The sequence below is a fragment of the Diabrotica undecimpunctata genome, chromosome 6, assembly GCF_040954645.1.
Source record: "Diabrotica undecimpunctata isolate CICGRU chromosome 6, icDiaUnde3, whole genome shotgun sequence".
NCBI classification, from domain to species: domain Eukaryota; kingdom Metazoa; phylum Arthropoda; class Insecta; order Coleoptera; family Chrysomelidae; genus Diabrotica; species Diabrotica undecimpunctata.
Genome location: NC_092808.1, coordinates 133,976,165 through 134,003,608, shown reverse-complemented (window position 1 = coordinate 134,003,608; position 27,444 = coordinate 133,976,165). Strand labels below are relative to the sequence as shown.

The 27,444-nt window shown below is 32.3% G+C and overlaps 2 protein-coding genes across 2 annotated transcripts in view; both read right to left on the bottom strand.

Annotated features, from left to right (window-relative positions):
* Window positions 1-1,495: 1,495 nt before the first annotated feature.
* Window positions 1,496-11,341, bottom strand: LOC140442843 (uncharacterized). The gene is made up of 5 exons (XM_072533808.1): window positions 11,198-11,341; window positions 10,905-11,073; window positions 9,161-9,361; window positions 8,045-8,226; window positions 1,496-2,204 (listed from the first exon to the last, which is right to left on the bottom strand). Exons 1-5 carry the CDS (start codon window positions 11,255-11,257, stop codon window positions 1,524-1,526), a joined length of 1,293 nt encoding a protein of 430 aa, XP_072389909.1. The 5' UTR covers window positions 11,258-11,341; the 3' UTR covers window positions 1,496-1,523.
* Window positions 11,342-14,757: 3,416 nt separating this feature from the next.
* Window positions 14,758-27,444, bottom strand: part of ed (hemicentin protein echinoid) — a 319,891-nt gene continuing 307,204 nt past the window's right edge. The window contains exon 14 of the mRNA XM_072535433.1: window positions 14,758-20,637. Coding sequence (XP_072391534.1) covers window positions 20,471-20,637 — 167 coding nt within the window. The 3' untranslated portion in view covers window positions 14,758-20,470. The remainder of the gene's footprint in view (window positions 20,638-27,444) is intronic.

The following is a 27,444-nucleotide window of genomic DNA, read 5'->3' as shown; positions in this document are numbered from 1 at the left end:
CTTTATCTAAAAATCCTAAATCCTTTAAATGTTAAATTAGTTTTAAATTAGATTTTTGCTGATAATATTATAGGATATTAAAGTGTTAAAACAGAATTCGCTTTATGGCAACGTAAGACTCCCAAATTGAAGTTGCTGGCCCTGAGTCGTAGTCTCTATAAGAACCTTTAGGTAACAACTTTAGTATTAATTCGAAATATTCCAACATTTAACACAAGTTGTTGTTCTTGAGAATGCAGTGGTTTACCAGGTATACTCCAATAAAAACCCTTTAAAAATATTCCGTTGGTGTGACGTGGTTTTAGCCATATTTTAATGTCAAACTATCTAGCAGATGGACTGTATGTGTGTTTCTGCTAGAAATTAACTACAATTTTAGTTTAAAATATGCTTATTTTGACGGTTCGATTTCCTCTTTGGAAATCGTTCAAAATTTGTATTTTGAGGACGATTTCTAACAAATAAATCAACGATATACCTTCATAGCCGAGGAGCAAGAAGCATAATATATTACATCGAATAAATGAAACAGAACTGAACACCCAAGATAGACTAGTAATAGCGTAAATAATAGAAACACTAGATATCAAATAAGAGAATATACAGTATGGCAAGATAAACATAAGGAAATAAAATATAAACGAAATAAGGGACATTTACAAAATAGGGACAAAAACAAAAAGCTAGCCAGATGGTGAACAAACCGACTAAAAGCGGCTATCACTCAAAAAAAAGATGCATGGAAAAAATACGTGCAAATAAAGTCCAAGGGACAAGGAACTAGAACAATAAAAGCAAAATTGTCAAAAGGCACTAAGATATGTGAAACAAAAATCCTGGGAAATATTTGGGGACACCCTAAATGAAGGTTATAAAAATTACGGTAGATCCTTTTTGGAATCAGATTTAAGCATTAGGAGGGCAAAAAAAAAACATAAATATACATAAGAGATGGAGATGATAAGATACAACATAAACCACACGAAATGGTAAAAGTCTGGAAAGAGTATTACACTTGGAAATTTAAATTAGAAAAGCACAAGCCTGAACTCAAATGACACATCAAACTCAAGGAAAGAAGAGAACAGGACACGGAAAATAGAGAAAGAACAAGTCATCATAGTAACAAAAAGAATTAAAAACAGAAACGCTGGAGAGGAAAATAAAATAGAATCAGAAATGTTAAAATGAATGAACAAGGAAGCCATAGACTGGTTCTGGATCATATGTAAGGGAGCTTTGAAGCAAAATAAAATAGAGAGTAGAAACCATAAGAATAAAGAAACCGAAGAGAGGACGAATAAGAAAATGTTGGATAAATGAGATTATAAAAAATGAAGCCAAAGGGACCTACATAGAAATGAAAATGATATCGAGAAATAAAAAGGAATGGAAAAAGAAAATAAAACACAACAAAAAATCCGACACCTTAGCGGATAAAAGAAGTTTATCCGCTAAGGCGAGAGAAGAATAAGGAGAAATTTAAAAGACCAAAAACGTTTAATATTTTATTATATTTTTAATTAAAAGAATTCTGAATTACTCGGATCGTACAATCTTCTTTTCTTACGTTTACAATCTTTTACATTAGCACTGGTGCTACATGGTTTCAAAGCAGGTAAGTTATTTTTTCTGGTTGGAGTTTTCTCTATATTTACTTTTCGCATTCCAGTATTATTGTTCACTTTGTTACAAATATTTAGCGATTCTGAACTTTTATTTAAGATAGTTACAGTGCTTGAAATTTTAGATTCTGATAAACTTGTCTTGTTATGTGATTCAAACTCCATATTTTGTTGCTCTGGTGTATGACTCTGTTTATGCTTGTTTATTTTCATGCTTGATGTATAACAATTTGTAGGTAAAGGTTGATAGTTATGACCACTCTCACGACCATTTTCCAAACCTACAAATTGCAAATCTGCTTGAGTTTTACCAGTTATTGTAGTAGAATTAGGTCCCGTAAAATTATTTAGGTTTGGAGTAGGATTGATTTTATCTATTGAGTTGTCGACATTTTCCTTATTGTTGTCTTCAACGTCTGTAGAAATTATTGATGAGTAATAAGAGTCGTACGGTAGATTTTGGTCATAATTTGAATCAACACTTTCGTAAAATTGATATTGTTTCTGAGCCAAATTGCTCTTGATTTGTTGAATAGGATTTGGCTTAAAATGGAGTACATTTTCTTTGGGAGCCTGTTTCTAAAAAGATGAAATAAGTGTTATGCGCTTTCTTAAGGAACACTGTATTTTAAAAGCGATACATGACAGGGTAGGTTGCGTAAAATGATCTCTTCAGGTAAAATGGTCATATTTCTCAGAATTTTCATAAAACCGTTTTGTTTATTATATTCAGTACTACTAGCGACACCTATGTACGAAGCTGTAAAGATGTACGCAGTATAATAGGCTAGTTTTAATAGCTTTTAAAAACCCATATAATATTGCTAATTTCGTGCTCACAAAAGTTGTATTTTTAGACGTTTTATTAAAAGTAAGTAGAATTTTTTTAATTAGTTTAAAAAATGTTTTCTGTTTATTTCATATCTGTTGCGATTTCTTTAATTATCAGAAGTAGCTCATGTAAATTCGTTTAGATTTGATTAGATTTTAAAGTAAAATGGTCCCTCCATGTTGAGGCAAAAGGACTTGGACGACCATTTTACCCTAGCTTACCCTACCAAATAAAGTTTTGAATTGTACCGGAATATTTTTTATAACAATCAAATGTAGGTATATCGTGTTTATAGAAATAATTATTAGAACTTGCCTTGCACGTTACAGATATAATGGACTTGCCTTTCAAAATATTTCTAATGGCATGCCTTCTAAAAGAACTGCTAGGCTTTATAATGCTAGACTACTTTGCCCTTGCGTATTTTAAAAAGAAGGGCCAAAAATCACAATGTATTGGTAAGTGAACTAAAAGTAGACTACTTTATTCATAAGGGAGATGTCACGAAATTATCGGTACTTTCTTTAAGGCAACAGGTTATTCGAACAGTGTTGATCCATTACCCAGCATTGTGAAAACTGGAGACTTACTTTAGGGAGTAGGTTTTAGAGATGTAAGAGATGGCATGCCGAAGAAATACTTTGTGAAATGGCTTACGAGCTTGCGGAGAGGACCAGTATTAAACGCAGGAAGTCTAAAAAAAAAGACATCCTGAGGTTTAATTTAGAATTCCTGAAGCTAGCTCAGCTGTCAGAGCGAGAGGCTTTAATACAGAGGCAGTCGCTAAGCTTTTTTCCCTTTTAGATGAAATACAAAATAAAAATAACATCAATCCTATGAGATTATTTAATATTTATGAGTCTGGTATCCAGACGATCTGGTGGGTCTAGAAGTTGCCCGGAATTTTAGCACATAAAGGGCGGAAATAGGTTGGTTTCCTATTAAGAGCTGTAAGGGAACACAATGTCACCGTTGTTCTCTGTATAAATGCTGCAGATCACCTGACATCTTCATTCTGTTCTTTAAGCATTTTCAATAAAATACACTCAGTGCTTAGTTGAAAATAAGGTCCTATTAGTCATTCAAGCCACAAATCTGTTGAAGAACAAAAATTTGTAATATATCTTCATCAGATGAGTCAGAGGCTTGAGAATCAAGTGGACGATCTTCAGATACCGCCTATATCAGCATTTTGGGAAACAGTCCCGGGGGATTATCGGAAAATGAAACTGTATTCACTTCAGCTTCAAATCCGGAAGTGGTTACTTCATACCATAAAGTTGACATTACAAGCTCTGCAGTTGGTAATTCAATCTCAATTCCGAAGTAAGTACTTCAGAATAGAAAGGTAGCGTTAAAAAGAATAAAATTCCATCATCGCTGGAGGGTACTTTTGTAACTCCAAATGATATAATATCTCTTCTACCTCAGGCATCTCCCCAGACAAGGAATTCAAGATTTTCGCAAGGATCAACTTTGATGTTCAATCAATTTTGATGAAAGAAAAACAAAAAACTTAAGCCCACTTCACATGCAGCTAGACGGCACCGCCTGTATATTTTGCTCGGAATTATTAAGTAAATCTTAGGCGAAGGACGTTTGCATTGCAGGAAGTGCAATATGTGTAATAAATGGTCTCATTGATTGTGTGCGGATGTAACTGGAAAGCAGAAATTATATTGGCGATGTTTGTAAATAGGAATGTTTTTATTACTTTTTCTATACACAAGAACTATAAGGGTCATTTTATCTTATGTGCGGGGTCATTTTACCATGGTGTAAAACTTATTTTTCTTTTAACTACATACTTAGATCAAAGAAATATGTTCTGCTATACCCCTCTTATTGTTTGATTAAACTGTACTCAATTATATTGTTTTTTGTTATTTTTTGCCTAAAAAAATGTTACAGGGACCATTTTGCGCCACTTTCCTCTACTGATAAATAGTTCCAGCTTTTTTCTTTGTAGAGAAAAACTGAAATTATGACAAAAACTCTAGTCTGATATTAATGAAAGTTACAACGGTGAATTCAAACATCACTTAGGTTGTATATTGAAGAAATCTAATAAAAACAGTCTATAAACCCGTCTGGAAAGTATCCGAAATTTTATATTATTATTTTTAATACATTTTGTTTCTTTCTGAACTCATTTTTTACAATTTGCTTCAACAACAAAGCGTTATGAGCATTGAACTGTATTTACATGAAATGTGAAAGATGAACAAAAAGTTAATATTAAATTAGGTTACTCAGTCCTATGGCACGTACACAATTGAGAATGTTAGATGTATTTTTTTTACTTAAACCTTTAAAGGTACTAAGTAACTGTTGTTGTTGTTGTCGTTCTAGTACATAGAGAGAACAGACTATTAATATATGTTGCACTGTTAGTTCACTATCACACACTTAACACATCGGAGGAGGTTCCTTCATTAATATAAAATCATAGGTTATCTTTGTATGTCCAAGTCGCAATCTGGATATTATCACTTGTTCTCTTCTCTTAGTAGAAAGTTTCCACGGCAGCACACTTTGTTGTAGTTCTTAATGTAGAATTTGAATTATTCCAATTTATTTGCCATTTGGTCATAATTTTGTTCTTAAAATCTTCCTTTAAATCAGGTAATTATGATGTCTGTTTTCGGATTCTCACTTACATTTTTTGCTAATATGTAACTCTTTTTATCTCCACTTATCTCGCAATGTAAAGGTACCCAGAGGAACTGAACTAATCTTTGATTTTGTCGGCATGTTAAGAGTTCCGCCTTAATTAAAAGCAGGACGGGATGTTTGGAGTACGATTGCTTTAGGGCTTTTAATACACTCAGGGAATCGCTAATGATTAGAGAGTATCTGATGTCATGTGTGTTGACAAACGTTAATGCCTGGAGGATAGAAAAGAGTTCAGCCGACAATATGGAGGTTTGCAGAGGGAGCTGATGGGAACTGTTAAGCTTATCTGTTGTGAAAGCCGCTCCTACTCCGTTTGCAGATCTGGATGCGTCGGTGAAAATAAGGATGTAATCGTTAAAACCAATTAATATCTCTAGTGCTTTCTGTTGGAAAATTTTGGCTGGTGTGTCACATTTCTTGAGTGCAGAAAGGTTTGTATTACAATCAGGGTAGGCAATGGTGCATTATAACATGTGTTGGCTGACTTTTGAAATATTGTAAGTGGCTGGAATTATTGTGTCATAAGCTTTTTAACCTTGCTTTCACTCGATGATAAAACGGAGGATCCAATCTTTTTTCACAACTAAACATCGATGCAAATCTATCTGGAATAATTGGGTTTTTATAAAACAGGTAACTGTGGGTTAGCTGATACTGTTGAGGCATATATGGGGCTAAGGCATTCTCTACTGAGTTAAAGAGATAGTTTGCCTGATTCAACATACATACTTTTTTACTTAATTAGATGGCTTTGGTAAAGACCAATTAACCAGACAATTTAACATACATATTTAGAACTGAGCTTGTGTAGTGTGCTCCCAGTGCAATTCTAATTGCTGAATTATGTATTGAATCTAGGACTTTCAACAGTGAACCTCTGGCTGAGTTGTAGGAAACAGCACCATAATCTAATTTTGAACGAATTAAGCTCTTGTACACAGACATAAGATTTTGGAAGTTGATACCCATTGTTTATGAGAGATACTTTTCATACTAAGTTGGGGTCGATTTGAGCTGACAGTCGGAGTGAGTGGATGTGACCTGGCCAAAATAGTCAATTATCCAGTTTTGCTCCCAAGAAGTTAATCGATTCTGAATAATTTATTGGTGAATTCTTTAGGTAGATTTTCGGTGGTATAATGTGATTCTATGTCGTTTTACTGAAGACGATTGCTTTCGTTTTAGTGGGAGAAAATACTACGCTAGTAGTGTTTGACCAACCCTCTAGTTTCTAAATGACTTGCTGTATATGCGTCTTCATTGTTGATTTATTTTTTCCTCAGCAGAATATAACGAGATCATCAGCAAATAGATGGGCTTTGAATAATGGGTTAAATGCGATGTCATTGATGACAACAAGGAAAAGTGCAACAGTAAGAGTACTGAATTTTGGAGTCTGAAAGAACATTTTCTATTCAAACTTTGAAGTTTCGTATATATAGGAAATTACTAACTTTGATAATATTTACTTAAATCGGCCAACTTGACAGAATTCTTATATCTAATCTTCAAATTGCATCATACGCACGTGTTATATCAAACAAGATAGCAAAACATTCTTGACCACATCCAAATGACTCATGAATTACATAATCAATATCGACAAGGTTGTCTTATGCAGATCTGGACTTTCTAAATCTACTTTGTATAGGGCTAAGTAGCTGTCGATCTTCTAGGTACCATATTAGTCTGTTGTTTACTATTTTTTCAAGTACTTTACGCATAGTAGAAGTTAGATTATATTCTTCGACTGTTTTTCATGAGGGAGGAGACACTGTGAGCATATTCTGCCTTCTGCAACGACCATTATTCGACTATCTTTCAAGTCTTTCACGAGAGAGAAGTTACTGCGTGTTCTTGTATCTTCTACAACGACTAGCTTGCGACTGTCTTTATGTTTTGTTTTTTCGTGACCTTGGGTAGAAAAAGAATGCTAGTGTCTGACATCACAGATATCGGAATTGTTCGCTACCGTATCCTACTGTACTAAACTATTCATAATAGAAGGATCAGCGTACTTCCCTAAAATTAGCGGGATATACCCGAGGTGAAAGTACAAGGATAGAAACATTCTTTGAATAAATAAATATTTAATAACTAATTTATCAGAATTTCGAACAACTATTGATCCAGAGGGATAATACAAGATGGTATTATTCTGTTTATGCTCAAACTTAGATGAAAGAATATTATTTGATTACTGCTTGTAATTTTATAACACTAGTCTTCTTTATGTACCGTCTTCTACCGAAGGTTGGCGACCATCAAACGATAGGTTTCTCTGTTTTGTGCCGCATGTATTATGTTCGCAGCTTCTGGTATTTGAAACCATTCTCTCAAGTTTCTCAGCCAGGATTTCTTCTTTCTGCCAAACCTCTTCTACCTTCAATATTGCCTTCCACGATAAGCTGTAGCAGACTGTACTTATCATTACGGAACACATGGCCCAGGTATGACGCTTTCCTCCTTTTAAGAGTTGTTAACAATTCCACCTCTTTACCCATTCGTCTTAACACCTCTGTGTTGGTCACTCTGTCTGTCCCAGGTTTTCTCAGTATGCGTCGATACAGCCACATTTCTAGAGCCGCTAACTTCTTTATAGTTGCTGCTGTTAACGTCCACCCTTCAACTCCGTAAAGTAACGTAGAGAGTACGTAGCATTTCGTGGCGCGCCATCGGAGGTTAACGCTTAGGTGGCGGTTGCTTAAGAGCTTTCTCATTTTGATGAATTTGGATCTTGCTATTTCAATTCGGAATAACACTAGTAACAAAAATACATACAGAAACATTATAATTATGGTTTCCTTTCTCACATACGTTCTAGACGGACTATATTTCTATCTACATACGGATAATAACGTCAAAGAAAGCAAAATTTATAATATATAAAGATAAAAAGTAAATATCTTACCAAAAGGGTCAATTGGGCTCTTAATTGATTCATTTCACATTGCATACTCCTAATTTTGCTATTACAAAATCGCAAATTTGAAGTTGCATCTGTAAGTTGATTTTTTAGGTTGAATTCCTTTTCACTCCATTCTAACGCATTCGCAGTCTGCGCCATTTGCAAATCGTTGTAAAGTTCTTTTTCTTAAATTGAAACACAAAAAAATTGCAAACTAGTAAATAGAAATTTGTGTACTGAGTAAATTATAAAATGTCAAATTATCTTGGGATACGGAAAATAAATTAAAAATCGGAAACTAGTAACGACAGTAAGCAGGAGGAAAAATCGAGAAATATATAAAAAAAATAACAAATTACGGACAATAACAAAGAGACTAGGAAATAAATCAAACATAAGAGTTCATACCAAGGACAAGAAAATATATAAATGAAAAGAAGACCAACGAGGAGACGAAATAATGCATTACATAGCAGAAGAATAAGTTTAACAAGAATCACACTGGCTGCACAATACAGTAGACTGTTTTAAGGCAATTATAGTAATAAACGAAGAGCTGATCTGCATTTAATATTGTACCTATTTAATTTAACTTAATCAATCATGAGAAAAGTCTATTTTACCAGCTGTATACATACACGAACAGCTCAAATATGCGCATTTGCGATATTAACGAAGCTAAAAGCCTTTAAGTTTGGTATAAATATTAAAAGAATAACAACATATATATATATATATATATATATATATATATATATATATATATATATATATATATATATATATATATATATATATATATATATATATATATACATATATATATACATATATATATATATATATATATATATATATATATATATATATATATATATATATATATATATATATATATATATATATATATATACTTAAAAGAACATAATCAGACCGAATATGTTTCTATACCTAGGCTCGATAACAAATATCCTAAGCGGTAATAATAATTATAAACATACAAAGAAACACTTTTTGAGCCAGATGAACTAATATGCATATGCAACACAAAACGCAAACTGAAATTCAGTGGTGTACCAGAAATAAATGAAAGAGGTCAAAAAGATTAAGCTTTATTACCTTTTGCTTCGTAACATATTCTTCCACTTTCCAGTTGATTTTTTAAATTAGTGATTTCTGAGTTACATTTCTCCTCTATGTCTTGAATTTTCGTCACATATTCATTCTTTTGAGCTTCTAAATCTAGTTTAATTTGTATAGTGAGTTCCTCAACTCTCTTTTTTAATAAATTATTTTCAATGCTTTGTTTGTAAAACACATCTAAAAAGTTTAGTAATTTTAATACTCGGAACCTAGTAAATCCGTCTGAAACTATTATGCAAGCAAACTTTACTTGTTTATTAACTCTTTAGGGTAAACTAACTATAGCCAGTACCAGTTTTTAAGAACTTATACTATAAGATAACAGTGACTTAAAACTCCTTTCATTCTTCCATTTTTTCATTTCCATTTTCAACTTACCCAATGACATCCTCTTATCCAATTAGAATACATCTGCTCAAAAAAGTCAGAGAGAAGGATCCTTTTTGAAACAATACTTTCAAGATTTAATTAGGTCGAAACACCTAATTCGCGTTCTCAAACGACTATAGGTGGCAGCACTTGTTTGAAAGATGGCGGAAAAAATAGGGATATCCTTTGTTGACATTGTAAATTTGATAGGGAATTTTAAAAGACCCCTAGTTAAAAGGCAAGCAAGCTCATTATTTTTTAAATTTGGTGAAATTTACACCAGTTTTAAACTCTAATTTATTAAAATTATTGACATTAATCCCTATGTTATTAGTTATCTATTTTGACAGCAGTTGGCAGCACAGTCGTTTAAGAACGCGAATATATACTGTAGTAAAAATAATCTGCACGACGTATGACGAAACACGAGGGAACTAGATGAATAGGTAGATCAAGATTGTTATGGAGATATAGTGTAGATGAGAATACCAAGAACATTGGCTTAGTCAAGTCACCTGACATCAAACTGAAAGGATTAGGATTGAATGTAGGAATAAATTTAGGAAAATTCTAGGCTCAATTTGGGCCGTAGCACCAATGATGATGATGAAAACATGTCATTTAATCAAAGGTAATTCTTAAAAATTATATATTGCACCTAAAAGTAGATATTTTTGACAGGCTGTGAGATATTTTACAGCCACATCTAATGTTCCGGCCTGGAGAAATGGTCGGCCTTGATACCAATTACAAAAAAAAAATTCTATAAAAAAATAAATTAAATGTTCTCTACTCACTTCTTTACAAAAAGGAAAAGAGTCCTCAAACAACTACGTTTTAAAATTATCTGACAGATGGCGGTAGTATGACGGAGCAAATTATCACAGTGATTGTTGGTGGGACAATAATATTTATTTCACTATCAATGTAAGAAGAGATTAAATTTAACATTAAACTACATAAAAACAAATTATTAAACCTAACAAAATTAAAAACAGTTAGGTACCTACTTATTAATTACATCGTCTATTCAATTTATGTTTATTTAGGCAAATTTAATTTTTAAGTTTTCATTACAGGTTAATTAAGTAATTAACTTTAATTTCACATCTGCACCTTTAGTAAATAACACCTAACAACATGTTCGTCATATTAGAAATCATACAAAGAAGAACCATTGTATTACTGAAGAAGAAAAATCTAATCCAAATAATTAAGAAATAGAAAATGAAACATCTGTAACTTATTTCTGTTCCTAATATTGTTTTAATGATCGATACACTTTTCTTAACTTCGAATTATATTTATTTTCATTTTTTCTAAACTTAACAGTTAATTAAAAAATACTCACCTTCAAGTTGAACATACTTTCGATTAATATCATTATCTTTACTATCTAGTAATTTTTGAAAATTATCAACCACTGACTTTTCTAAGTCTCTACTAATTCGTAATTCATTACAAACATTTTCAATTAATAATGATAATTCATTCCGGTTCTTTTTATTGGATTTCTGATTCTAGAAGAAAAGCATAAATAGAAATCTAGAATACCATTACAGTAAAAAGTTACGGCTTTTAGACAGATAAACATTTAGTTGAATTTGATAAATTTGATTTAAAAATTCGTATTCAAATACTCACATAAAAAACATTTTCCAGTTTTTCCACATATTCTTCCAAATCATTATTTGATAATTCCATAATAATTTGATATTTATATTAAATACAAAATAATTTAAATAAATTTAAAAGAACTAATAAGTACTTAATAGAAATTAGTAGGTCCGTATCACCCGTATTGTTTATCTGTCAGTTTGCCCGTCAATACCTATATTTTGACATTAAAACAGCCCACTTGCTGAAACAGAAAATTAACTTGTACCCACAGGATAAAAATATCTAATTGGCAGATTATTTATATATTATTATTTTTCAAAATATCACTTTTAGGGAAAGAAGGTGTTAATCCTCAAAAGTTTTATATGCTTTATATCAACATCAATGTTCTTCTTTAGGTATTAGCAGTCGCAAGATTTTTGTAGGTATTTCATCCGGTCCCATGGCTTTACCTCCTGGTTCTATTGTCTCCATTCTTTCGTTCTATTGTCTCCATTATCTTCAAATAGCTCTTTTATATATTTTTTTCATCTATTTATTTTCTCTGCACTTACAATTATTATTATTTTGTTGTTAATTTTCCTGTAGTATATATGTTAAAGCTGTCATGTTCTTTCTAATCTTTCTATTTCTGCACATTTTTCTGATAGCCACAATTCGTTCCCTTCTTCGATTTTCTGTTTTATTTACGTTTTGTATTGTTCGTTTTTATTCTTGTATTTCCTCGTTTCTGATAACATTAACTTTATTTCTTGTGTTGTCCATTGTTTGCTTTTCAAGTGTTTGCAGTTTAAACCATTCAGAATTTTTCAAACATGAGTTGGGATATATATATATATATATATATATATATATATATATATATATATATATATATATATATATATACATATATATATATATTATATATATATATGTTATATATATATATATATATATATATATATATATATATATATATATATATATATATATATATATATATAACATTTAATATATTTGAATTGTATACATTGTAAGAAATTGAATACTTATATTTTGTGTTTGTACCCCCTGCTAATATCTCTCAGTAGTTGATGCAGGGTAATTTTTGTTTAGGTAAATAAAAAAAAGTTTTCTTTTCAGAAGTATTTTGGTAACATGAAACCATCATATTGAAAATATATTTATGATAATTTCAAAATATTCCACATTTTTGTCCATGAGTGTATAATAGGTTGGCATCAAATTTTTCAAATTATGGCCTGAGAGTTAAAATGTTAAAGTTACCCCAAAGCAGTATAATAAATAAAAACAGTAAATTTTAAATAGACATTTATTTACAAATAATTCAATTACAAATAAAAGTGCATACACTAGATTTATGTATTTACAAATACATTGTATATTTTATCCTTACACCTATCCTTAAATTTACAAAATAATAGTCTTTTATAATTTTATATACATAAAACATTTACATATTCAGAAATCGTCAATAAGAATATATTTGCGCTTCAGCAAGTTTACAAATTATTTTTACAGGGCGTCCACAAATATTTGGACATTAACTGAGCGGTAAACAGCTGGCATCAAAATAAAGATTTTATAAACAAAGAATATGTTGAGAGTTTTAACTCGAGTAACAGCATTCTTCGTCAATACTTTGGGTCAGTCTGAATCTGAAACAGTGCTATCTAGCGTCAATTTTACTATTGGGCGAGATGGTACAACTGTTCATTCACCTAACCATACCTATTTTGTTCATACAAACAGATTATTGAGTGATATATAATGCCGTGCAATACATTCAACAATGGTAATGTAATGTGAACACAAATATGGCAAACGCAAAACTATCACTTTATCGTAAAAACGATAAAAAAATATTTAATGACATAGTTAGCTGGTAGAATGAAACAAAGCAAGAGTTTTTTAAAACATATGTTGGATTCAACCATTTTAGTTTAATGCCATATATACCACTCGTAGCTAATATCCAAATACTTACCGTTACTCTCATATATTCAGATAAACTGTGGTTTTTTTTTCAAAAATTGCTCTTTCGAATTACAATAATTATACATTTAAAAAATTACAAAAATATATACCTAAATTATATCGATTGGTCATTGAAATTCAGATGCAACAATTTTTGAATAAACAAACTCGATTGAGATCATTATTAAGTAATTAAATAAAAAAAGTATTGTAAAAATTAAGTACAATATGTTTGTTAAATATAAAAAAATTGTGTTACTTTCATTTGGCACATTTTTCATTTCTTTAAGAGTATTTGTATCGGGATAACCTATAATAAGTCTATAATCTGGATTATGTACCTATAAAAAGGTAATCTTTCAAATATGTAGCTGAAAAATACACATATATTTCTAAACATTTCTCAGCGTTTGCTAGTTTTACAAATACAAAATTTATCTCCTGACAGTAAGTTTTGCAAAAGTTTAATGATGGAAATAAATTATGTGAAGCCATAGACATATAATACAAGACAGACTGACTACTGCAATACAGTGGTGTTTCCGCAGTGCGACAGAGAAAACTGACCCAAATCCGTCCCTGCATCTCTATCTAATGGGCCGGATTTATCGACCACGTGACCTTCTCATTGGTCATTTAGGTCACCTGGTCGATAAACCTGAGATGCAGCAACTGCTTTACGTAAGTTTTCTCTGTCTCACTGGGGGAACGGGCTAGTATTGTAAGGATCAGTTTATCTTGTATTATATGTCTATGTGTGAAGCAGTATATCCGAAAATAAGTGTTAGGTTCAATATGAGTGGGCGCTTAACCACCCTTTTACTCGACCTAAAAGGTCTATTGTTATTATCCGAAAATAATGTATTGCTTCCTATATACCAGGAGCCACAAAAAAATAAATCGATGTTTTATCTCAGGACAAGGGTGGTCCGATAAGTACTTAGCCCCGCCGTCCGATGGCGCCACTATCGCAAGTGAAATTTATAATCGTATAGTATTTGTTCGTAGACAGCTACGAGCAGTGTTTGACGCCGTTTAAGTGCAATCTGAGAGTTTATGAGTCGTTTCGTGACCGTCGCCGAAACATGAATTCACTGGTATACACAGAGACCAAGGAACAGTAGAAATAGTGGACTTAGTGAACGTGCTCCGAACAAGGCAAAGACTGCCCTATGGGCCACAAAGGTGATGACCACCGTTTTCTGGGATTCACAAGGTGTGCTCTACATCGACTACCTGGAGAAGAACCAAACTGCTATTCCATCCACTGTATTCTCCAGATTTGGCCCCGTGCGACTTCTATTTGTTTCCAAACTTGAAACAGTCACTCGTCGGGCAGAAATTTGAGTCGAATGAGTAAGTCATGGCCGTCTCGGTGGCAGACGAGTTAAAGTAGGAGCACCGCCTACTTCACCTATCGATCTAAAAGGAGACTATGTTGACAAATAAAGCGTCACTTTTTCAAAATCTTCGTTTTTTTCTAAGCTAAGTTCTTATTGGGCCGTCCTCGTACAACTTCACATAGATAAGTTTTGTTAGTAAATTGAGATATGTATTTTCTTCCTATATATCCTATTTCAGAGACTTGTATTTTTTTTTGGAAATTTGGAAATGAAAACATTTTATTTTACCATTTTTCTACACATCTATACACGATAGATATACACATATGGTTACTGTTATGGAATGCTCTGTAAAAGATAATAGAATTACCCAACGTCCAAAGACAACATTGCTATGGGTTCAATCGGTTATAATTCCGACAATAGAGACGCTGAACTATGTTTCTATTTAGAAATATGTAGGCCTCATTATGACTTAAGAAAATAAGAGGAAAAACAATATAAACCTAAAGGTTTGGGAACCGAAGAATACAGAATCGACTTTTTGTGCACGTGTTACTAATGTCGTATAATCAACATGAGGCTGCATATCATTGCGCAAATTCTGATGTGTGCAATAGTATATTTTGCAACGGTGGTGGAAACTTAAAACAATCGTCCTGGTATGAATCTCGTACATGAATGCGTGGATATGTCGAAAATATATCTGTAGAAAAACGACTCCGTATTTTGTTCGAATATAGAACCAGTTACGTTAGGTTATGTTAGGTTAGGTAAATATCCTAATTTATAAAAGTTTAAAATCGAATACTGTAAAAACGTACAATACATTGCCTGATGATTGTAGCTTTAGGTTATAGTGTTTTCATTGCACGACAAATTATAAAAATCGCACATAAAATGGTATCTGACAAATTATTTTAGGGTTATCCAGTTACAAAACCTTCTTATATTCAAAAAATATAATTAGATTCATTTACACCGCACGACCGACAAAATACTAGAAAATAACACAAAAAATAATCCTTAACAATATACAACAACATAGAGCACAACAATCGCGTATTGCAATTTAAATCACATTTTTTTTTATATAAAATTGTTCTTTCGTTATTGTGTTTAGCCTCACATTAGCTAAAAATAATGGCAATGTCATCCGAAAATGACAAACTATATACAGGGTGAGAAAACATACAAACAATGAAATATAGAAAACTTATATAACTAAAACTTATTTACAATATTGCCAGGTTTTGCAAACCGGACGTGTGTCACAATAAAGTAACTTTAATTTAACGGTCCATGAGCATGGACAAAAATAATTTATCTTCATATATGGACAGTTCATATATTTTGTGTTTTCCTCTCACCCTGTATTACAAAGTATAATGACACGTTTGCAAACATTTATCTCGTAAATGCTAAATTGAAAATTAGTGTTGTGTGTTACCCATTTTAAATCCGTAGCATATATGTATCATTATGTCTAAGCCATATTTACAATTTCAAATCATACTGAGTGTATGTTAATTTAATTTATAATTTTTATAATATATCTTAAGGCATCTACCGAGTGGCCACATAAAAACTAGTTTTTATTGTAACGTTAACTGTACTTTGCCGGCTAGCATTTTCAGACTATAAGCTATTTTAAGAAATTATAACAAAGGGGCAATATTACATATTACATAAATTTTTGGATCGGAATAAAAAGGCTTTTTCACGTACATGTTAATCCCTTATCAAAATTGATCATATATTTTTTTTTAGTTTTATATCAAAATAGAAATATGTTGTTATACCAACATAAAAACAAAATGATTTAGGTACGGGAGGATTCACACTTATGCAGGCAGAACTCAATGGATTTCACATGCGTCTTCTTAATCACTTGGACACTGCAGCTTGACGTAAAATGTTCTATGGTATGCAATATCTAGCTATAAGATTCATATTGCATTAGAGACAATAAGTATTAGAGCTAGCGAAACAGAGATAGAGAAGACAAAAAGATGAGAATGTATGTTCCAGAAAAATATACTAAGGTGGAAGATTAGGAAAACATAAGTTTTAAGGAACTTAAAAACATGAACAACATTATCAGTACATACTTACAAAGTAACAACAGTTTTTATACAGCCACTTATATAAAACACAAATTTTAATCTCATTTTGCACCAAACCGTATATATATTTACCCTGTATATATTGTGTATTGAAATATTTTGCATTTAAAAACACTAGACAGTGATATTTCACATCGAGCTTTATAAGAAGTTTTAAAAATTCGATTTGTATTTATAAAACACCCAGGTAAAGCCTATGTTAGCAGCAAAAAATTTCGAGCATGAAAGATATTAAATATTTTTTCCAGCAATATATTAGGAACGCGAGTCGTTTTTGAATTTACTTAAAGTACTGCACAAGAAAAAAAACGTTTTTCGTATAAATATTTCTTTACTAATATCAGTTTAACTTCCAGTAACATTTAGGAATCCATTGTAAGTGTATTCTTTCTGATACTTCACTATTACTTGATGTCTAGATAAGTTCACTGACTAAATATATATATATATATATATATATATATTATATACTATCTTTTTAGTTCCAACTGCGCCCACCACTGTTTCATTGCCACGCTTTGTATAAAAATGGCTTTTTCCGATTTAAAAATTCTTTTTTCCGACAAGTTTAGTCATAGGATCATCTACTTATAAATTTATAAGATAATCCACTAGTACTTCAAATCACTAGCACTAAAATTCATGAAAAGCAATAAGGTCTCAGGATCTGAGTGTATAGCGGCAGAACTATTAAAGAATGGAAAACCCAAGATAACATCCTATCTGAAAGAATTATTTACGAGATAATACCTACCTTGGAAGAAGACCGTCATATCTAAAAAAAGGTAAAAAATGGACTATGTTAGTGAACAGATTTGAAATATTCTATATATTTTTTCTGTGGTAACATCATGAAGTTAGTTTATGCCTATGGCCGTCAGATGACAGAAGTGTCGTTATTGTTGGTCGAAAAGTTGGTTCGCCATTTTTTGCACAATATTGTCATATTTTGACATATGCTACCCTTTCTCAAAAACAAAATAAGATAATACAATACTTTCTGTGAAAAATAATGCATTATTTTGAGTTGTGTCAGTCTTGTAAAGAAGTTAAGGTTATGTTTAAAATGAGTTGTAGTATTCTTTTAGAAAATTATTATGACTTAATTTTTGAACTCTACCTACAAATTATTTTGACTTATGACGTTCCTAAAAAAATAAATTCAGTTCGAATTATTTCAGATTAAAAAAAATTCTCAAGGATTTAGAGACTCATGCTAAAAATGACTTCTGTCAAAAACAATGAAGAGAGTGTATTATGGAAAGTTAAAGAAGGAATTTTCAAATAGACAGAGACATGTATTTTTTTAACGATAATTTACTGCAGAATGACAGTATTTTTTTAAGGAAGTATGGGATTGACTATAGATTTTTACAGGCTTGTACACACCAAAGCCAAAATATTTGCGTGTTTTTAAATAGCCATTTCTGACAATTGTCACATTTTGACATAATCTAACTGTCTTCTTCCAAGGTAGCGATGCATCGCATCTCGATGTATAAACAGGGAAGAAATCCTAAGGAGTTAGAAAGAAGCATCGATTACGACCACCCATTAAAAAGGGCCCAAAAGACTGTTGTGGAAACTACAGATGAATCTTGGTCACCAGTACCTTTAGTCGACTCTAGGGAAAATCTTAAAAAATTTAATTAAAGAAGAGTATGTATCGTATAAAATAGAACAACAGGATTTTCAGCTGAAAGATCACGTCTCTATCATATTTTTATTATAACTCAACTGACTGAAAAAAAAAAGAATCAAGGAACAGAGAGATCCATCTGTTTTGTTAACCTAACTAACCTGTAAATAATACGATTTATGCAGTAGTAAGTAAATGAACAAGCCACATCAAAAATTAAAGCAGACTATCGAAAGAATTCCTTGTAACTAAAGGATTGCGGAAGCGATATTGTTTTTCTCCAGTTCTATTTAAAATATTACTAAATGGAGCCCTGAGAAGGTGGAGATCTTGACCTGAAATAGGCGTACAATTGAACGAGTAGAATACTTTGTACTCTCTTCATTTAACTGATGATCAAGGGGTTATAGCCCAGGACAAAGATGACCTAGAATTTATGGCTAAAGGATAATTTAAAGAATATGAAGAATGGGGCCTATAAGTGAATCCATCAAAACTACACTACCCATTGGGGACCCAACAGGAAACCTGATCATAGATAAGAACAATGTAATTAATGCTTGTATGGAGTATGCATATTTAGACAGAACAGTTAACCATAGTGGCGGGACTGAATAGGAGATAGAAGAAAAGATAGTAAGAGGGAAAAAGTTTATAGGATGTCTAAATTCAAAACTGTGGTACCAAGATTTATCTCCTCCTTAACTCAATCTTTAAAAGTATCATTATATAACTCAATCTTTAAAAGTGTATGGATGCGAAGCATGACAGAAAAACAACTCCCTAGGAAGTCGCTTATTGTCCTTAGAAATGGACTTTTAGAGAAAAGACCAAAATAGACATATTCAAAGAGTAATGTCGAATAGGAATCTTCAGATTGCAGATTGGAACGAAGGCCAAAATGGAAACTAGAAACCGGAAGATGTAAGACGATATACTACAAATGATCCATAGAGACTTGGGTAAAATGTGTTTTTCTAGTTTTTTTTCGAAACACAAAATGCGAGAAAGAGAAGAACTTTCAATGCTAAATTCTAATCCGTCATCACTTTTTCTGAGTTTGCCTTGGTTTTACCAATGCAAGTAATAGATCAGTTTTTTTAATGACTATTCAATCCAACAATAGTTGAAGAAATTCAGTGTTTATTAAGTAAATGCATAAATAAATAAAATATTCATTAGATTAACGTTATTTTCAATAATTCAATATGAATAAAAAAACCTTTATTTAAGGCATTTGTACAAGTTGTACAATACTTTGAGTATTTTATTTTGACATAAATCACAAATCGTGTTCCTAATATAAACGGTAACTCAGCAACACTACGAAAATAAAAGTCTGTCAGGTACAGGTACGTAAGAAGATAAATTCAAAGTTTATATCCAATCACTTTTTAAGGTCTGCACTAACTAATATATTTATTTACATCATTATATTCTATCAAATATCAGTCATACTTTACAGATTATCCTGTAAAATATTATTCAAAACAAGGATACAAAACTTAATAAGTTGTATTTACATAAATTGCAAAGTCAAATAATTCGGCTGGCGTATAAAAGGGACATTTCCGAACGAAAAATGTTTCTTTTTTGAAGACTAACATTTTTTGTTCGCAAATGTGGCTCGTCCGCTGTTCTGTGGATAAAACCCTGAAGCCATTAGGTTCCATTAAACAGCGTACACGATTAACACAAACGTGCGAGTTGTTTACGTTTTAACGTTAGCTGTCAGATTTGTCTATTCTAACCATTAAATAAATAATCAAGAAAATTGGACAATGTGTTGAAGTGCAGTTCTACATCGGGAATGCATAGAAATAAGAGTACATACTAATTATTGTAGATATACCTAGAATAAAGGGATTCGTAGTGTTCTAAAATTGGGAGATTGGCGGAAAAATCATATAATATGCACCTAATCGAAAATATACCTATTACAATCTCTACAGATTCAGTGTGTAATAGAAACTCTTTCGTCTTTGGCACATATGGTACAAAAAACAAAAATGAGAAATACATCATATTGTTTTTCTCGTATGAATAAAAAGCACACGTATCTTAAATGCATCGTTTTTCATTAACATTAAATACTGAGTATTAATATCAAATTACAGACCTTCAGGTGAGTGAATATAAACTTTTAACAAAAAACATAGAAATTCTGAAGGTTCGATAGTAGAGAACAGTAGGCAACACTTAAAACTCTTTACACGATTATCTCTCGGATGACTCGTCGTGTTCTAGAATTGGGAGTCGAATAGCCGCTTTCTAGACTTTCTTCGTAACTAAGAGACATATGCTGCGGTGGTTTTTCGTCTTCCATTTGCTCTAAGTACGGGTCAGGTAGGCCGCTTACGTCATGATATGGAGATTCTAGAAGAAAAACAAAAAGTAAGATAAGCATAATGTCGTACCTATATAACCTTTAGGCTTTGTAATTTTAGTATTTAAAACTAATCACTATAATAATAGACTTGCTATTAGGTTGTAAGGCTATTTCTAACACATTAATTTCAGTCATTGCTCCGATTGAACCAAAGTAACCATGCGAAGAACAATTATATTGCAGAAACATGTTTTATTACTTTTCCCAACTCTAATAAAGAGTATTTAACCGTAGGATTTATAACAGTTTCTTACAGCCTTTATAACAAATCCTTTTTAAGCATTTCCGATATTCCGCCTAATGAGTTATTTATTTTTAATTTGAGCAGAAACAGATGAGCTTTTGGAAGGTGAAATAACAAATTGAACAATAGTTAAATAATACAGGCCAACAATTTTTTTTTGAAAACTTTGTTTACTTAAATAGCTGATCTTTATAGATCATCTATAAGGATCTTATTATAGCTCCGATTGTACATCAGAAAATACACACAACGCAAAAGTCTAAGGATATTTTAATAATTTGACAATACCAATGACAGAAATTTCATGACCATATAAATTTGCTTGTACTATAATTGTTGATACAGATACTTAGTTCTTTTAAAAAAAAAATTGTAAAACTGATAGCAATACGTGTTTTAGAATGTTTTTTATAAGGGACAAAAAAATCGACATTTTTATGTTTAGTTTGTTTTTAATTTTAGTCACTTTATACCATTCTTGCTTAATAGGTGAGTTAAAGATATTGTCTTTTTACCATGCAACGACAACATTTAACGTTGGATGAGATGAATAGAGCCGTGAGACTCCTTCAAGCTGGTATGCGACAAACTCAAGTTGCTGACCAGCTGGGTGTCTCCCAAAGCGTCGTAAGTCGTTTGTGGCATCGGTTTAGAGACACTGGGAGTCCAGCCGAGCAACATCCAGGAAGTGGTCGCTCTACAACCGTCGCTCAAGAGCGATATTTAATTTTAAATGCCAGAAGGCAACCAAAAATTACAGCACCCGAAATGGTTAATGAATTACACATAATGTAACAATTAGCAGCAGTACAGTAAGGAATCGTCTCCATGAAGCCAATCTTCGTAGTCGGCGACCACTGAGATGTCTACCTTTATCTAGAGGAAATCGCGCTGCAAAATTAACCTGTTTTCAAGAGTTTCAGAATTGGACTGACAATGACTGGGCCACAGTTTTGTTTAGTGACGAGTCTAGATATGGATTTCATCCAGATTATCGTCGGACAAGAGTTTGGAGACGACTCGGAAATGAAGAACGATCACGACATCTTCAAGAAGTGTATACATACAGAGGAGGTACATTAATAGTATGGGGCGGAATCATGGTTGACGATAGAACTGACCTCATTTTCTCACGTGGCTTTCTCACAAGTCAGCAATATTTGGACACTATTCTTGAACCTGTTGTGCGCCCGTTTGCTGCTGCTGTTGGAGAAAATTTTTACTTTATGCATGATAACGCTCGGCCACATGTTGCGCATATTGTAACAAACTGGTTGGATAACGAGGGTATTGATGTATTGCTGTGGCCAGCACAATCACCGGACTTGAATCCCATTGAGCATGTATGGGACATGCTTCAACGAAGAATTACTCCACATATGGGCAATATCTACAATGAATTTCAATTAAAAGAGCTTCTGATAGAACAATGGACACAACTACCTCAAGCAGACATTAACAATGTGATTCAAAGCATGAACAGTAGATGTAGAGCTGTGATAAACCAACGTGGTGGCCATACTTTATTTTAAGTTTATATCTCGTATTTTTAACACTTTATGATGGTATGTGAAAGATGGGTGATTTGCAATATATTTTTTTTTTTGCTCCAATTTTCTGTTTTTTGCAATTTATGGTTTTTGACATATTAAACAACAATTTAAACTACAAATTTTGTATTTCTTTTTTTTTCAGTTGATTACAGATAAACAAAATACGTCTATTTATAAAAATATCCCTAGACTTTTGCGTTGTGTGTAGTTCAGTTTAAATAGAATTTAAATCATCTGGAGGTTTAGGGAGCCACAAATCTACACCGCGTTCTACTGGTCGGATAGATAGTTAGGTAACAACTGTAATTGTAAGGTTACTATAAAATGTTGACATACGAGCCCCTTCCCAGATCAGTTGGCCCACCTATGTAATTTGCAGTTTAAGTCGATTACCTTAAACAAATTATACTCTGCATGTTCTTATAAATTCCCATATTAATTAATATGGCATTTTTATTAATATTTATTAAAAACATTACCCTTACGGTTTTTTATTTATTTTCAACAATAAAAAAAATTCGCTAAACCCTGACTATGCATTCACCTATGTCAACATACGTTGATATTTTCATAATTACGTTAAATCCAGAGGTAGCTATGGAAAAATGACATCAAAACAATAATATTGTCAGTTAATGTCAAATGTATTTTGTAGTATTGTAAAGCTTTTTGCCGTTTGTGGATTGTACAAAGGGTTGAGTTAAAGTTATCGATGAGAAAATTTGTTCAATCATTATTAGATTTTTTAATTCTGGAAAATCCAATTCGAAAATTGCGAATATGTTGCAATTGTCACGCAATAATTTAAGAAATATAGTCAGAAAATACAAAACTACAGGTTCGGTAGTCACAAAACCTAGAAATGTACGAAAAAGTAAAACAACTGAAGCAGATCGAAGGGCATTAAGACGCATTATAGTGAAAAATCGACGAGTAAATTATATGGAGTTAAGTGTTTTATGGAGTGACGTTATTGGAAGACATGTTTGTCGTCTAAAGGTGTGGGAAAGTTGCATTTTATCGATGGAATTGTAAATACGGACAAATATTTGAATATTTTAGAAGAATCTCTTTTATCGATTATGGAACACCGTTTAACATCAGCGGAAGATTTTGTCTTCCAATAGGATGGGGCAGGTTGTTAACTTCAAAAAAGAGTTTAAAATGGATTGAAGACCATGGCATACCACTTCTGGAATGGGTTTCTAACAGTCCCGACTTTTCCCCGATATAGACTTTGTGGCGCGAAATGGAAAAAGCTTTGAGAAAACATCCTGCCAGGTCCGTCAACAAATTGAAGGAAAAATTGCAAGAAATATGGGATTCATTCACATTAGAATTTTGTCCGAACTTGGTAAAACTATGCCTCGAAGAATTGTGGATGTCATTAAAAAAAAAGGGAATGTAACTCAGAGGTAAACTTTCACATTTTTTTTTGTTAATATTACATATTCTATGCGTTTTTTTTTAATTTATTTTATTCTGTTTAATCAATAATTTTCATTACGTTACAAAATATTTTCTATAACTAAGAAATTCAAAAATGTTCGATGCATTAAAACTTCTAAAATTTACGCTGCGCTTTTATTTTTGTGCTCTAAAATTAATTTTTCTTATCTACCTAACGTTAGGCCAACTGATATGGGAAGGGGCTCGTACATATATGGTTCGATTTGACTGAAATCAATGTGTTCAAATGAGGCTTAGTAGCAGGAACGAAGACATCATTAAACCGGTATATAAAATTTGTTTATTAATATTTTACACAAGTCTTTTAATAAAGAAATATGACGACATAATATATGGTCTCATGCATTTGTATAACACGATCACTGTAAAACTATTCTAATATTCGCAAATACCTCTAATCTATCTTAAATCATGTTAATTAACTACTGTACATATATCTGCGGGGTTTTACGTCCAACAGCTTTGCTGTTTATGAGACAACTGTTATAACATAACGTATTTGAAGAGAATTGTGAATCAGAGCTTAACACACAGGGTGGTCACTAGTAATAGAATCATTTAAAATTATTTCTATTATTTTACATTAAGATTCTGATATTATTTTTATTTACTGACGTTTTGAATAGTTATATGAGTATTAACAAAGAATTTTTGGAACTTATATAAGTACTTTATAGGTACTTCATATTCTTATATGTATTTCTAAAAAGTATTTAGAAATAAAACCTCGCACAATCTACAAATAGTGGTACGATTGGAGAATATTTTAGTTCTGTTTTGCAGTGCTAACCTTGGTCATGCTATTTGTATAATTGTTTAGTTCCATGTTGTTAATAGGAAAATTTTGCCGACCGTGGGAAAAAGCGGCATCTTTTGATGTTGTTGACCCACTGACATCACAGGCCCCGCCCACCAAGATGGCGGCTGACAGCTGTCAACTGTCATCGTTCAAACGTGAAGATGACGTAAATTCTTCTTTTCGTCTGCCGTCGTATGACATCGTTCAAACTTGAACAGAGCGCCAATTCTTCTTCTTTTCGTCTGTCATCGTTCAAACGTAAAAATAGCGTCAATTCTTCTTCTTTTCGTATGACATCGTTCAAACGTGAAGATGGCGTCAATTCTTCTTCTTTTTGTATTACATCGTTCAAACGTGAAAGTGGCGTCAATTCTTCTTCATCCACGATACATAAGCTATGTGTCATAAGGTGGATGAAAAAAGGACTGATGTGAGTCAATTTACATATCATTACACAAGAAGTGTTTAACTACAGACTGTATCAATGGTAGAATCATAGCTCTTATGTCACAAGCAAGTAAGATTCTACCTCATATTATATGCGACCGTTTAAAGCTTTTCTTGCTCTCACAGATATCTGATGAACAAATAGGATTTATCTCTGGAAAAGGAACGCTAGGGCCAATTTTAAATGTCCGACAAATAATCGAAAAAGGATATGAATTTAATATCCAAATCTACGTATGCTTCGTCGGTTACATTAAGGCGTTCGATTGTGTAAAGTGGAAAAGGCTATGCTTGGTCTTAAAAATATGAGGCTCCAAGACATCTATTTCTTTTTCTTAAAAACTCATATAGTCCGGTCGTCAGATATAAGACCTCTAAACATTATACGAACAAGCTGAATTTTGCTTAGAATGTCAATTTTGGGACCCCAAAGAAGATGCAAAAAAGTTTACCATTCCTACTCCACGGCTTTCGGTGGGACGGTAAAAATTGATTTACCAAGAATCTATACGTCGTAGAAAAAAAAGTTTCAAATAAAAAATGTAATCAACATGATTTTGAGCAAAAAATTTTTATAAGCACTTTTTGTGTAAAATAAACCGTTCTTTCAGAAACAATGCTTAAAGCCACCGAAGGATTTGAATAAAATTTATATCAACTCGACAGTAAAAATTCGATATCTTTTGATCAGAGTGTCCTATTGACAAAAATCAAAATGCGTTTTAAAGGTTATAAGAGGTTTATAAGAGAGCAGCTTTTTCATATGTAATTTTTCTGTTTTGTCGCAAATGAAGACAGTTTTTATAAAGGTGTTAAAAAACGTTGGGCTATTTTTGTGCTTGATTCCCAATTTATCCCTAATCTTCAAAACCGAAATTTTGATTTTAAGTTTTGGCAACAAATATGAGGCATTTAAAATATGCTTAAAAAACGCAGAGTTTAAATTTTTACATTACAAACGATTGCACGTCATGGGAAATGCCTCCACGAAGACGGTTTTGAGTGGAGTTAGTAGCTGAAATTGTGTAGTTTCGAACAAGGGTCTTGTGTAATTAAAAAAATGCAGTTTAAATATTTTAGATAATACGTTGGCATAATACCGACAACACTCACAAAACTATTCAAAGCAGCAGATTTTGCAAATATCATAAATATAGCAGAATATATTAAACAAATCTCAGATCTTTATGCTCTTTACAAAACTGGAATACTTCAAGACCAAGTGAAATCTAGAAAAAGTTTCTACACAGTTGCTGGAACAGTACGGGTTGAACTGTCCTACAATTTCCCTCTTCACCACGCCAAATTCTAAACTTCAAAGCCAGAAAAAGCCTGGCTAGGATAGGAATGAGAGTTGCTCTAGTAAAAATTATGATTTAATATGATTCAATATACTGCGATTATTGATAAATACAAAATAGGAGTAACTAACAGAAACTTTATGTCTTTTTTATTGATGATTAGCAGAGAAAATATTTCTCGGTTGGCTTTTACTTCTTGCCAATTACTTGTCCACGCAAGTTAACAGTAGAGAGAGATTTGTGGTATTTTATCGCGTGGTAACTAGTGGTTATCACTAAGATACAAGAACAAACCTTCTTTTCTCTGTTGGAACCAATATCAGAGAGAGTATATTACGTCCGTTGTCGACGAACACAAATAGCTAAGAGACAGCGAAAAGGCGTGAAAGTCTGTAAGAATCAAACTTGGAGAGAGCAATACAGCGTCTGTTATCTACGCGAGAGGACATCACGTCTATTTGGCACGAACACTTTGGCAAGATCAGAGAGGGAGTACAATGCGTCTGCTATTTTTGTTGTCTATTTTAAAACTGTCTGTATGTCTAAAGGTAGTCTAAAGTGGGGTTGATATTACTTAGGAATTATTACTTAGGGATGGATTAAGTGATGGTTTTTAATATTGAGGTTGAGAATTATATGGATTGATACAGTGAAAAATATAACATTGTTATTCGCAAGATTGAACACTTCCCTACGATTGGTAGTAGACGTTCTTCCATTGACTTGTAATCAAGGTAACGTCTTCCCTAACGGGTTTTGTCTTGTTCCACATTTTATTTTGTTACTTACGTTTTCTCCTTTTGTTCTTTGCCTATTATGGTCTTGCGAGTCTTTTATTGTATTGGGATCGACCAAATACTCCCTATGAACTCTACGAACCATCTAACCAATTATGTCTTCCTCATCGGAACCACACATAGTAAAACCACGGCACTGCTCGAATAAATAAACGTAACTGATCCGGAATCGTTCACTCCGTG

Coding starts and splice junctions, on each gene's coding strand:
- LOC140442843 (XM_072533808.1), bottom strand. CDS start 11,257: ATGGAATTATCAAATAATGATTTGGAAGAATATGTGGAAAAACTGGAA. Junction 11,074..11,197: donor AACTGGAAAATGTTTTTTAT/GTGAGTATTTGA, acceptor CTTTTCTTCTAG/AATCAGAAATCCAATAAAAA. Junction 9,362..10,904: donor AAAGTATGTTCAACTTGAAG/GTGAGTATTTTT, acceptor TAAACTTTTTAG/ATGTGTTTTACAAACAAAGC.